Source organism: Malaclemys terrapin, chromosome 10 (genome assembly GCF_027887155.1).
Source record: "Malaclemys terrapin pileata isolate rMalTer1 chromosome 10, rMalTer1.hap1, whole genome shotgun sequence".
Taxonomy (NCBI): domain Eukaryota; kingdom Metazoa; phylum Chordata; order Testudines; family Emydidae; genus Malaclemys; species Malaclemys terrapin.
In genome coordinates, this window is record NC_071514.1 from 66,832,092 (window position 1) to 66,846,810 (window position 14,719).

At 40.5% G+C, this 14,719-nt stretch overlaps 1 protein-coding gene across 2 annotated transcripts in view; it reads right to left on the bottom strand.

Moving 5' to 3' along the window:
- Positions 1-424: 424 nt before the first annotated feature.
- SHISA9 (shisa family member 9) overlaps positions 425-14,719 on the bottom strand; it is a 266,486-nt gene continuing 252,191 nt past the window's right edge. For both annotated transcript variants that reach the window (XM_054041003.1, XM_054041002.1), the window contains one exon: positions 425-3,153. In XM_054041003.1, the coding sequence (XP_053896978.1) occupies positions 2,783-3,153 (371 nt within the window). In that variant the 3' untranslated portion in view covers positions 425-2,782. The remainder of the gene's footprint in view (positions 3,154-14,719) is intronic.

The window sequence follows — 14,719 nt, forward strand, 5'->3', positions numbered from 1 at the left end:
TTGATAACTCCTGCATAGGAATAGAAGTGTTACATCTACAATCACCCCAGTGCACACTATATGAATCAGATCCTGCAGTCCCATTGAGTTCCATGGCAAAATTCCCATGCACTTCAAAGAGAGCGGGATTTGGCCCTTATGTGTCTTTTTTAATTTTTTTCTCCCAAAACTTTAAAATAATTAATCAGGTGTGCAGAGTTCAAATGCTAGCAAGGTGCATACTGACTACAGATAAGATACAACCTGCATTTGCAAGAGAACTTTCTTCCTGCATGATACAAATAATAAAGGCTCAACTTCTCAGTTCTGCTCAGGCAAGACCCATTGGCTTCAGAGGGAGTTTGTAAAGACCTTTTAAAAGCTGAATGAGGAAGTCAGGAGTTGGCCCAGTGATCGAAGTTTATGGATGAGCCAGCAAATCAGATTCACATAGAATCAGTTTTATTGCCAGGTAAGAAATTCATATTAATATAGTGAATACATATGTTTACAAATAAACATTCTTAAAAAACAAACAAACATTTTAATCATAGGAAGTATTATTGGTATCATAAACTCTGTAGTTGTTAACAAGTATTAACACGGGTTTACTTACAGAACATACAGTTACTAAAATATTTCCACATAAAATATGCTAAAGTTACACAAAAATCTGTATGGATAAGAGTGCAGCTGAAGTGTGTATCTAAAGCATATGGATTAACAGCAACATTCCATAAAGGGTCAAATTAGGTTAGCCAGTTGTGAAGGCAATAAAGGTTAAAGGAATGAAGTGAGATACTGGAGAACTTGGAGTGTGTGCAAAGTATTAGTCCATGGGCTTTGTCTACTTCTCATAGACTTAAAATAGATGATCATACAATTTAGAAGCACACTTATAGAGTGATGCCTGTATTGTCAGGATGCAAATCAAGCTTGAGATGGCTGGATAAGTGATCTGTCCTTTAGCCTCTTTTAAACTTCTCTGCTCTTGCATCCTTGCAAAAATCTAAGAAGAAATACTGCCTGAATCAGCTAAATACAGTTAAGAAATCCCACCTTTGATTCACTTTACAGCATAGAATTCTCAGACTCATGGAGCCAATCATGTCCTGATACATTATGAAACTAAACTAAACTTAAGGAGAATTGACAGCCAGTGAGAATGTAAATTTTATTGGGATGGTTAGTTTATGACTTGGCCAAATGACTTCTTTTTTGGGAGGGCAGGGATTTTAGTGCATGATGAAAGTGAAATGCAGATTGCACTGCCTGGTGTCAGGCTGTTGCCACACAGTCTTAGTCTCACAATTATTCACTTCACTGCTGATGTACACACATTTTGCCATTCCAGGACTGCAGGCTGCTAACTGTGCCAAATTCTGGAGTGGTTTTATTGATATGAAAAATGTATCCAAGTAATCAGAACCATGGTAAAGCAAGACTGAGTCTGATTTTTAAACCCAGACCTTTGTGATGTCTGAGGCTAGTGCAGTAGTCCCCTTTATCAAATAGCCCACCAAGAGGGGGGACACCACTAACAAAAAGCAAACAAAGAAAAGACAATATGCCATGTAACATTTAATTGAACTTTGAAGGAGAACTACTGTGCCTAAAAGCAAATATAGAATGAAAGACTATAGGGGATTTTAGGTAGGAAAATTATGGTTTACCATAGGGGGTGAGGGGCTAACTAAATATTCCTGACCTTGCAACCACTACACGGAGATGAAACATGAATATTCATTCTTGACAACAAAAGAGGGCAGAGAGGCTGATGGGGATGGAACCCTTCTAATACTTTAATAAAACATGAGGAAATAAGCTTAAAAGAACACGGGTTTCACTTTGAGAAACAAGACTGTCATTGAACAATAGCAATACAGTAAAGGCACCACCCACGCTTATTTATTTTCAGTCCGAAGCAGTTGAATATAGGCAAAACATTTAGGTGAAGAAAAAGTCTTGACAGTCCGCAAAGTGAGAGTTGTTACCTTCTGCCTGGAAAACAGGACTGAGGGGGAGTGGTTTTCTGCCCACTGCCCTCGCCTTCCCGCACTCCCACCCCACATTCTGTCATATGATATGTCTCTTATTTTGGAGGTTCAAAAAACTTTTAAACTAAACCAAAAATAAACTAAAATAAAAGCGTCTTGTGTTTGTTGTTGTCCTTCTGGACTCTTTGCCAGCCAGAAAGTTCTCATATGTTTTTAATTGTAACAGTCTTCGTTGGATTCACATGAAAGAGTCTTTTGTCTATTTTATTTTATTGGGGGTTTTTTTGCGCTTCATATAGTGATGGCATGAAAGTACAATGTTAGGGCTGGTACCAAGTTATTTGCACTTGGGTTTTCACAGGTCTAGTGATTATTATTAGAATTTATACAAAATTCCTGACCAAAACAATGTATTACAGTATATTGTTCTCTCTCACTAGCTCTCTGTCTCAAGGCAGGAACATAGTGTAATGGTTTAAGCAGACATAAAGTTTCTCTAGATTGTGCTACTTCTCATCATGGATTTCAGTTTCAAGTAAAAAAAAATTAGTCACAAGGGTTTGTTTTCCAGTGTGAAATACAAATGGTGTTTCTAATTCAACCTTCAGTGTATTGCTGAATGGTATTAGCCCACTCTTTGCCTTACAATTGGCTTCATAGCAGGAATGTCCAAGTGGAAGTTCCTTTCTTTCTTGATGTCGTTTTTTGTTTGTTTGTTTGTTTGTTTGTTTTTTGCCTCTTTCAGTTGTGTGTGTGGGGTTTTTTTTGTTTGTTTTTAAAGGGATCTTTTTTTCTCAAAAGCAATCTCAAACAGTCACTTCTGTCTTGCTGTTAGTTATGAAATATGGCTGTGGGGGTAGATAGTGCTGGCTCCGAGTTGTCAGTGGGTCACTTGCTGCTGGTTCTCCTGTGCCGTGCTTTCCCTTGTTTGCATATGTCTGCCGTCGGAGGGACTGGACACTGGGGTCCCAGGTTTTGAAGTTGGAGTTGTAAGCTAAGGGGTGTGTGTGCATCTTTGAGACTTTGGATTTCTGCCCATTCTGTCTGGTTGTGCCATTGTCAGGCGTGTACGTTCTGTCTTCTTCTCTGCGCACTGGGTGCAGTGGCAGGCTCCCCTTGGCAGCCAGTTCTGCAAGGTGTCGGCGTTTGGAATAGAAGTCGTCGTTGACCTTGTCAGCTATTTGATTTCAAAAAGAGGAGGGGAAAAAAAGAAAAGGTCAGTTGAGTGCAGGAAAATATTAAACATCAATGCAGAGTTTATAGTCCATCATGTCGATTATATCTAGATCAGCTAGAAAAACAAATCTTTCTAGATGGGAATAAAAATCCATTCTTAAAATGGTTTTGGTAGAAAGATTCAATGATCTTTTCCTTAGATCTTTATGGATAGCAGCAGCCCAGGTATTAGTGGCTTCAGTATAATATTTCAACAGATTTAAACTGGCCATGCAAATGTCCACCTATACCATACATTTCTGAAAACCAAAAGACACCAATTTTAATTCTCATTAAGAGCCTGTGCCAAAGCTCATAGAATTCAATGTGAATCTTTCCATTGACTTCAGTGGACTCTGGATCAAGCTCTAAATATGCCAGGCTCTGCAGGTGTCACCCAGGTACCATTCTCACTGTGTATGTTGTTTGTTATCCCTTTAAAAAAAAAAAAAAAGCTGTTGTCTTTCCACATTTTGAGACTCTGGACCAATATTGCCCATCCCATAGAGAGGCAACCTGAAAACTCTCCATAACTAACCTTGCAGAATTTACCAAATCATCTCACAAAGGAAGGGAGTTGGGGAACTGGCAGAGGTGAAGTCTCCCAACCCCATGAATCCCAGCGATTCATGAAGGGAAGCCTTAGTCCTGCAGAGGAGGTGCTGTTCACTACAATGCTGCTTAGGTAACAGAGCTTTCACAGAGAACCCCTGTAGTAGTACCCACAAAGGGGATCTAGCAGGAATCTATACTGATTCAAACTACAGTATGTGAAGTATCAGAGGGGTAGCCGTGTTAGTCTGAATCTGTAAAAAGCAACAGAGGGTCCTGTGGCACCTTTAAGACTAACAGAAGTATTGGGAGCATAAGCTTTCGTGGGTAAGAATCTCACTTCTTTAGATGCAAGTGCCACAGAACCCTCTGTTGGTTTTTACAGTATGTGAAGTTCCACTTGGATAAGGGGTCAGCAAGGATGATGCTGTTGATAATAGTGGGTAGGTCCCTGGCTCTACCTCAGCCCTGCCTTCAAAGTACCATGGAAGTACATCCCCCATCAGAGCTAGAGAAAAGGATCTTTTATGGGATCCCAAGGGCAGAGAGACACTATGGCAGACATGGCATTTCCATTCGGTCCCTCCCAACCTCCCTGATTTACCAGTTTTTCCCCTCCTCCATTTGCAGAGCATCCTCTACCCGTTGCTTTTTAAATGGTGAATTCAGTCAGGAGCAGAATGACTCTGGAGGGCTAGCTGTAGTGTTTGTTTGTGCACACAGCAAAAATACAAAACCATTTGTCACAATTCAACACAAACAGCACACTCTGCTCAAGAGAGGCTGCTGCAGGCAGAGATGAGATGCATTTGGTACAGCTGTGATAGGAAGCAATGGAACCAAATGCTTTGGGTTCCTCACTTTCAGGCAGGGCCGGCACTTCCATTTAGGCGACCGAGGCGGTTGCCTAGGGCACCAGGATTTGGGAGGGCGGCATTTTGCTGCCGTTGGCAGCAATTCTGCGGCGGGGGGTCCTTCCGCGCTCCGGGTCTTTGGCGACAATTTTGCGTCGGGTCCTTCACTCGCTCCGGGACCCGCCGCCGAAGTGCCACAAAGACCGAGAGTGCGGAAGGACCACTGCGACGCAGAATTGCCAACGACGACCGGGAGTGCGGAAGGACCCCCGCCTAGGGCGCCAAAAACCCTGGCGCCGCTCCTGCTTTCAGAAGCACTAAATGAACACACATCCTGATAAATTTTCTTACCATCATTCCTAAAAACTGCATGTGGCATACCATTTTATTATAGAGGAATATCAGCAAAATACCAATATTTAGACATGGAGCTGGTGACAAACTAAGCAAAGGGACTATAGGAAAACTGTGGTTACAATGAGTAGTATGGATGTTGCAATGCAATGTAATGTACTTTCTTTCTTTTTTTATTTCAATACGGAGTCAGAGGCACTTGCCCCATCATCTTTGAAAAATATCTTTATTTAATGGAGGTTGTTTGGACTCTGCAGAATGTGCTTGCTGCCATGAATGGGTACTTTGCTGTGCCTTATGTTCCCCTAAAGAGGGCAGATTTGACTTTGCCAAACCATCCTTTGCACCAGCTCTGGGTGTGCCATAACAAATTATATCCCCTTTCCTTCAAGCTAAAACCTACTTGGCCTCTGCAAGTCCTTTAGACACCACTCTTGCTGTAGAGCCCGACATCTGTTTCCACCATGTTGCATGCTTCCCTCAGCTGCCATTCCATTTTTTTGCACCTTTGCTATTGGTACAGATTCTGTTGTGCTCTAGTCCTAAACATCGCTAATCCAGAATTTAGCCTTACAGTATGGAACTTTAATTCAGAAGGTGAAATTTACCCCTGTGCAGAGGGCCGGCATGAAGGCAACTCACCACATCCATCCTCAAAATAGGGCTTTGTTAAAACATAAATGGTGCATCCTGCTTGTGCAGGCCCTCTGCACAGGGTGGATTTTACTCACAAAGGTTGCTGCTCATCATCTCAGGAAACTATCTGCGTAATGGCCATAGAACTGGGTTTTCTTTTTCGATTGTAGATTTCATCACTGAAGATGTATTTTCCCTCAGATTAAGTGAAATTGCTTAGGAAGGAGACTATGCTGTAAAATTAGGCTTTACATGCCTTACCTATCTCCATCTGTCTCTCTCTTAATTGGCAATTGAATGCTTTCTATAATGTACAGGTGCAGTAAAGAATTTGTCTTCCCTTTTAATTAAAATACAGAATGTAGATAATAGCCTGTTCTAATTTCAATACACGATGTGCGAATGCAATTACTGATAAAGCTGTAATATATTACAAAGAAGACTTGCTAGAGTTTTCTTCCTTTTACAAATCTATGATCTAAACAGCCAGGAAATTACATTTACTTTTTTTCTGAATGACTTTTGTCAGTCTAAATATGGACAGTCCTATTTATTGCAAAACAGTCTTCATCCGTATTTGTTAGGGAAAAAAAAAAACCCCTGCAGTTTCACATTGATGGATAAGCAGCCCCTCTTATTAGCTTCTCATGAGCACTTGTTCTAGCAAGTATCTATTTGCAAATATGTATTCACACCAGATACTTTTATGTGGCCATACTGGTAGATTTGAGTTAGCCAGTCAGGGAGCAGGAATCACTACCATATGACTTAAGCCTTGTCTATATGAGAAAAGTCCCACCAGTTTAAACAATTTTAAATCAATCTAATTAAACTGGTTCAAACTCCCAATGTAGACACACAACAGTTCCATGTTTAAATTGATTTAATTTTCATTGGAAAATTACCAGATTTAAATCAGTTTAAGTATGGGTTCAGATCCATTTAGCTAGATCTATGTAGTTAAACTGGGGCAACTTCTGTCATATAGGCAATGTCTTAGGTGATCAATCACAACTAAGTAATGAATTAGGAATAGTAAATGATCAAAGTAATAATCATGACACACAATTTATGAGCAATCTGTTGGGTGAAAATGTTTGCAAAGGCCATTCACTAAATAATATTTATCAAATTAATAAAATCTGTGTCTATTCGTAAATAATGAATGAACTGGGGGGAAAAAAGATGTTAACATCATATAGGACTAGATTGCAATAGACTTATTCACAATGAATAGTACCTTTAACTGCATTGGTACTTCCACTTAAGTCAATTGTAGAACTTGTAAAAGAAATGGCTTCTAAACTGGAGCCATGGTTATCAGAAATCTGGCCCTGAATAAGTATGTTCTCTGTGAATAGTTTTCTGAGCTCCAGTTTTAGGTATAATTCTAATGGAGTATTCCAAGGTTAATACTACCCACTTCCAGATCTTCTCTTGGCTAAGTAAGCAATGCCCCAAAGAGACAACCTTAATTCCTTGATTTCTTTTTCTTCATACTCTTTTTGTTGGCCATATCTTTCATGCTGGAGCAGTGCCTGCATTCAGATTTCTGTCAGATACAAGATCTATTACTCAGATCTCTAGATATATTAAGATAAATGTTCTCACACAACAGTAAATTGTGTTACCATTGTAGCCCTAATAGTTCAATTGTTTAATATAAAACAGGCTCCCATTGCAAAAGCTAGAGGTGGGGAGTGCAAAGCCTAGAAAGTGCTGTGAATATGAGGTGTCTGGTGGTTTTATTTTGCCCTTATACAAGTTATATGTATTCTGTGTAAAATTTGCAGCTATTTTATTGGTTGATCTCGAAGGCCAAATAAATAGATTCTGCAAATACAGTTCCATTTTGTTAAGTATTTCAGCTAACTAAATCCAGTGAGACTTTCTAGAGTTTTACAAAACTAATACCTTGATTCTCAGATTTCCAGCCAACAGCAAAGTTCAATTTGCAAAAGTTAGCCAGTGAAAAGTAAATGGGTGAAATTGGCAGCACTGGGGAATGACTGCATTTGATTTGCTTTAGGCTGCTGAGATAGCATGGGAAAGTTGGCATTTGAACCTGTACTAATCAAATCACTCATGGCTGTCCTCTGAGAGATTCCCACATGTGCCTAACACTTTGATTGTAAAGAAGCCTTAGGAAGCTGCCTAGGACTCTTGCCTCTTTCTTGGTTTTCTTTCATCATGGCCCACAGTGCATGCATCTGAAGATAGCTTCTGCTATTCAGTATGAAAAATTCAAAGGCAGCTGAAAATTACTGTTGGTTCATCTTTTGAGAAAATGTAGAGTTGTCATGGATGTTCTTTATGAGGTGAGGTCTACAAAGCCGTAGGACTCTCCCAGTTTATGCTACAGCTACCATTCAATTCCTATCCTATTTTGAAAGCTTAAATTCTGTGTCTCATTTCTCAGTTCATTCTGTCATTTAACCCATTTTGAAAGCTGTCTAGAATGTCTTTGAAGGAAGAGACGTGATTGTACTTTCGTTCTTCCCTGCTATGTTAAATACTACGAAATTTCTGTCTATATTCAATCTTCTAGTTCATCCTCTCACTATCAATATGATCAGTGTTGATAGCATCTTTTGATAGTGAAGAAATGCTGAAATGAGTGCCTACGTATATGGGGAAAATGTGTATTATACCCTGTTCCTCCCACTCACACTTGAATAACTCAAAAAAACAGCTGAATAATTTTTGCTCAAACTTTTCCAAAGACTATTCACCATCAGGCTGAAACCAAACACCCAAAATTTCACCCCCAAATAATTTATTTGAGAAAGTTGTGAGCAACTAGAAAGAAGAAATTAGAATGAGAGTATTGTTGGTTGCAAATTGTGTGACAGAACAATTTACCATCAGAAAATGTTGATTCAACATAATCAAAACATTTTTTCAGGAATGGCTCAATGTCGAAATTTTCACATTTTGTTTAGACTTTTGTTATAATATGTAAAAGAGAAAACAATGAAGTTGAGATGAAACATTGTGATATTATCAAAATGAGATGTTTTAATAAAGTTGAAATGAAATATTTTTAGAATAGTTCATTTTGAGAAATATTCCCAGATTTCAACTTTCTGCCCCAATCCAGGGTGAAACCAAATTTTTTAATTACAGAATTTCCTGTGGAATGGAAACCAACTTTTGACCAGCTCTAGTTACAGAGAAAACTGGACTTCTCTTTACCTGTCAGATATAGGTATTATTGAACCCATCTTACAGGTAGGAAAATGGAGGCATGGAGGGATTACATAACATGCCCAAGGTAAAGCAGAATCTAGAAACAAGTTAGGGAAAAACATTTTCTTCTTACCTCTGTGGCTAGTACTAAAATATTGTGTTTCTATAATATTTGTAGAACAACATTATTTCTTAAAAGCTAATTTAACATCTATAAATTCCCAGATCTTTTTTAATTGTAGACTTTCCACCCTAATACATAAAATATGTCTTTATAAATTTCAAATCATTGCGTTCAAATCATATTGGGTTTGCATTTATTAAAAATCCTTCATATTTATTTCCACTGTGTGTCAAGTGGATCACATTTTCATTACTTAATGAAATAAACCTGATAAACCTTTGTCACTATTAACAAACATACTGCATGTCAGCTTCATTTTGAAAAAGCAAAAATACCAAAACTGATTTTTATTAAATTAGACCTAAGCGTTCTTTCTGCATAGAAACTTATTATCAACCTATGCAGCCTTACACATACAGTAGGAGTTTATTTGAATTTTGTAGCCAATTTTAACAAAAGGAGTTATCAATATAAATGATTCCAGTGTATGAATATGCCTATTAGTGATGGATTTTAGCCCTGTCAATTTTTGTTGGTGTTGTATGGTCACTAAAATCCCCCTTATATTTTTATCATCTTTGCAACTACAGTTTGACTTCTTGTTCCTTCTCTAAGGCAGGGGGAAGAGAAGTTGGAAGGAAATGGTACTTGATCAGAGCTGTTTCATGTGTAGCACAAAGTCAATGGGCCAGATTGTGACTGACTGACCTATTGGTGTGCATGAAAGTAGAGGACAGAACTAGTCCAAACCTTTTCCTGTGTGTATATATGGCAGCGTGGACTAGATCTGGAGGCCCCCTGCTGGAGGCCTTGTGGCCCTGCATCACCCTGCCACAGAAAAGAGCAGCAAGAATTCCTCCAGGCAGCCTAGAGTGGCTGCAGAGGAGCGGCCAATCCAAGGGGCTGATGGAGCAGCCAATCCAGGGCCAGAAGGGCCCTATACAAGAGAAGCAGCAGAGCGCAGAAGTTAAGTTACTGGGTGGAGCTCAAAGAGTGAAGACTAGGTGACTGGCTGGCTGCAAGTGCAGCAGTACCATGGACATCTCACTGCGGAAAGCTCACTGCAGACAGGACTGAAGCCCAGGGAAGGCTGCTGAAGACCGGGTGCCTGGCTGGCTGGATAGAGTAAGACCATGAAAAGGTCAGTGCAGGCAGGCTGAGCCCAGGACCTGGCCAGACCAGGCAAGGGTACCAAGATGAGCCCCGCTGGTCTGGTTGAAGACTGAACCCAGGGAAGCCTGCTGAAACACCACCAGCTGTGGGTACCGAGATGGGCCCCAGCTGGGTGGTTGAAGAAGGCAGTGCCTCTGGGAAGAAGCCTAAGAGCTATGGTCCCATACCAGGTCCATGATAAGAACTTGTGATTGTATACCCCGGAAGGGGAGACAGTGTAGACAGCTCGGTCGGAGGGCTGAGTTGCTGAAGACCCACCAAGAGAACCATCAGCCGGGCGATGTTTGCGAGTGGTGAGTGCCACCCCGTGGAAAGAACTAAAAACAAAAGCAGGCTGACACCCAACCAACCAAAGGGGGGCTGCCTGCAAGAGGTGAGTGCCGCCCCAGGAAAAAGACTGATTGCAGGTGTATCGGCCAGAGAAAAGGGGGCACGCCTGAGAGGTGGGTGCTGACCCCGTTACAGTATGCATGACAGCCAGACACAATTGTAATCCCCACACTAGAGAAGTACAGGGGCTTCTCCTGTCCATACACCACTGGATGCAAGGCACCCAAAGAGGACAAGGAGAGAGAGGTCCTTGGCCCCATCCCTTAACACATGTGCTGGCCTTCAGAACCTGCTGAGTGGAGATGGGAGGGTATGCTGCACTCCCTGAAGTAGTGCAGCCGTGGTCATGCTGTACCTGGGGTGGTATGGTTCCTACGTGGTGCAATCAAGCCCCAAGTTGAGTAAGAATGTGAGGCTTATATGAATAATCATCCTGTTATATGAAATGGTTAACTCTTTCTGGTTTACTTAAGATGCAGTTATGGTGTAAACTTGTCCCTCTTTCTCATTTCTTTGCCCCAGGTGTGGATTTATGGGGCCTTGGAGTTCATGGACCTTCTGCTATGAGGTGTAAAGGGGACCAAAACAGAATAAAAATTAATCTCCTAAACTTTTGGAAGGAGGACTGCTCCTCCTATTTCCCAGAGACTGTCAAAACCCCATCTGGATATCTCTTTGCAGTTGGGGCTTCATAGGTCAGAGAGATCACTTGGAAGTCACTCTGTGAAACCCAGTCCCCAGGTACTTCTGCTAGTTTCTGTGTGTGTGGAACAATAGAATGTTGATGTGCTGCTAAGGGTGGGAGAGCCAGTGAACTTGCAGCTAATCTTAGATCTGTAGGTTGGAACTTCCTTTACCTTCACATACTTAGAAGTACAACCTCCAAAATTTGAAGAATCTTTTTTTATCTGCATTCCCAATCCCTTCCATCTAAAGCTCCCATAGATTATTATCCTTCTGTTCGTTTTACCATGGGAGGGTTTGACACTTGGTGGGGTGGGGTTGGAGGGGTAGCCATTTAAATGGTTAACACTTTTCTATTGTGACTCTTTGTAAATTAGACATCACAGCTTTGTATGGCTGAACTGTTCTTTTTCCAATTTGATTGTTGTACATCTAAATCAGCTTTAAAACTACCTAAATATAGTAGATGCATGAGTGCACTTTGGGATAAATGTATTATGGATACAGAGCCATCCCTGCATCCCTCAAAATCCCATTTTCAGCTGTTAATGCTGTGTATAACTGTGACATGTCAGCAGTGTGTTTGATTGCACAGTGAAAGACATTGACGTTCAAAGCTAGTCTTGTAAATCCCATTTTCCATCTGTTTAAAGTAGGCTTCTTTAAAAAAACAACAACAAAGAAATCTGCCTCAATAAACACAGACAAAAAAGAAGGATAAATAGTGTAAAAAATCTTTTGGCAACTCTTAGAGGCCAATATTCCTGAATGTTCTATCTCTCCACCTCAAAATGTGCACACCAACAGGGCAGAAGCATGAAACTGAGAGCCACAGAATATTTCCAAATATATTATAACTGCAACCCAACTATGCTACCCCTAACATGCCAACACCTGATGCTAATCTAGTGCAGAAACATATTCACTATTCAGAGTTTTCTAGCCCTCCCCTTTCTTATTGGGAGGTAAGGGGGAGAAGGAGAGGTGCTTTCATATCGAGCCAAAAATAAAGCATGTACACAGTATATGGATACTTGTGCAGTCATCTTTGAAAACTGCCTGTTGAGTATACCTGGGTGGGTTCTTCTTTATTTTAACCTATCACTGCAAAGGTCTTATTTCCCTTTGTGCACACAGTAGGGTACCAGGAGATCTTGCTCCAGATTCTGCCACTGACTTGCTACATGATCTTGGGAAATCACTTAACCTTTGCATGCCTGCATTTCCCTTGTTCTAAAATGGGCTGTTAATCCTTAACTACCTCCTCAGAGGTGTTCCTAGGATTAATTGCTATTTGTAGAGTGCATTGAGCTCTCAGATGAAAGGCCCTGTAAATTCATTTGTATTGAGTATATTTTGTATGCAAGTCAGTAAAATAGGATTTAAAGATATCACTGTCATATTAGCACAGAGAGAGAGAGAGAGAGAAAAGAATTGGAATCTCAGAATTGCATAATGACTATGTACAATAAGAGTTTTAATTCTGAGAGTCACCCCTTTGCTTTTCCTGTCTCCGGTATTAATGGTTAATTAGATGAATTTTGACAGTTCAACATTTTTGTAAGGTTTTTACCTTTTAACTTAGGGTAGTCTATGGTACTTCTGTGGCCCCCAGCATTGTAGTATTTGAATGTATCATTGTCTGTAATGTATTTATCCTCACAATGCCCCATGTGGTAGGGAAATGCTATTATCTCCATTACAGAGGGGAAACTGAGCTACAGTGAGGCTATGTGACTTGCCCAAGGTCACACATGGAGTCTGTGTCAGAGCAGGAAATTGAATCTCTGTCTCCTGGGTCCTCAGGTAGTGCCCTAACCACTTCACCATTCTTCCTCTCTTAGTGTACCCATAAACTTAATGATAGCTTATTATATCTGAGGAAACTATATGTTGAAACATGGACAATTTCCCCTAAAAAGCTGGGGTTTTTGTTTTCAGAAATCTGGGTGCCTGAGAACTAGGGGTTTTAATGAGAAACATTTTGCATCCTTAACTGGAGTGGCTACTCTTGGTGACCACTGTTACTTTTAAAGATAGTTTATCTTTTTATTAAGGAAGGAGGAGGGTTTATTTGCCTATGCCTATGAAAGGGAGTAGAACTGGGCAAGCTATTTACCAAATGTATCCTCCTTTTGTTTGTGAATTGTCCGTGAACAAAACTCAATTTTTGCATATTTGTTCTCAATCCAAAATTATGTGATTATGTATTTTAGACAATATGTTGCTTATGAGCTAAATAGTATGGGTGAAATCCTAGATCCTTGAAGACATCGTATGAGGCATGGAAGAAAAACAGTTCCAGCTCCCAAGAACTTGCACTTTGAACTTAAGATTAGAGATAATACGTAGGGAGAGAACAACAAATGAGAGGGAGGACAGGAAGTGATTCAGTTTGGTATAATGAGTAGCAGACAATGTGCACCTTCCTATTAAGTCTTAGCCTATGTACACGGGTAAAACTGTTTTGGGGCTTGCTTTCTTCTACCTGTGGTCTTTGATATGAGCTATTGTGTAGTTACTCACAGCCATCGAACACTAAGATGGGAAACCTTGCATACCTCTCCAAGTAAAGAAGTTGGAATGTCTCCATGAGATGGCTCAAGGGAAGACTTCATAGTGAGGAGCCTAAGGAGATATTAGAATCCTGCCTTGGCTTATATGTTACTGCGAGTTACTGTAACACAGTCAAATTGATATAGTGTTAAATATTGTGACTGCCACTGTTCACTTATCTGAGCTGAAGCTAAAACATTGTGTTTAGAAGCTGCCAAACTACTTGAGTCCTGTTCTTTTTAGGGGCTTTTACCAGAGTTCATATGAAAACTAATGCAGACTTAATTCTGCAAAGAATCAACCCTATAGTAATTTAATGTTTCCTGTGCTGAATCAACCCTATAGTAATTTAATGTTTTCTGTGCTGGGGGAAAAGACAAAATTACAGTTTGGTTCAGCTTCACTGAGTTCAGTGGGATGAACTTTAAAAATAACTTTTTAAAAAAATAGGGCTCTATTCTTTTTTACATCCAGGCAGATAGAACTAATACCCAGAGAACAGTGCATGCAGGGGTTCCCCAGACAGCATACAGCCAGTATAACCGCTCTGGTTGGCCCACCTTTGTAATTGTCTGGCATAGGGGGATCTGGAAACCAGAATGCAGTCTCATGTCTGCAAGTAGACAAGCTCCTTTCAAACAGTGGTTGTAGAGGTAAAGGAGGATTGGATGTGTCTTTACGGATGCAGTGTTGCCAAAGGGAAGAAGTATGGCTGTGTTAGCTCACTGCTCACCAGCTGTTGCCATCTGTGGAATGACTTCTTGCTGGCTTTGTTGTGGCTGAGCATAAGTTAGAGCAGTCGTGAGCTAGACTGAGAATACAGAAAGCGAAAAGTGGCTTAAAGTCACCTTTTGCCTCCCTCCATTTCCATTATGTACTGAGCACAGCTTGGCTAGAACTGAGAATTCAGCCCATGGACTGCAAAAGATTGATTTCCGCCCCCCCTCCCCCCCACACACACACACATTTATCAGCATTTTCTACTCTGCCTTTTCTCTCCCACCAGTTTATTTGTAACCGTCTGCAAAGAAAGATAGCATATTATGGCCGCAGATTATTTTCTGTGATCCTTATTA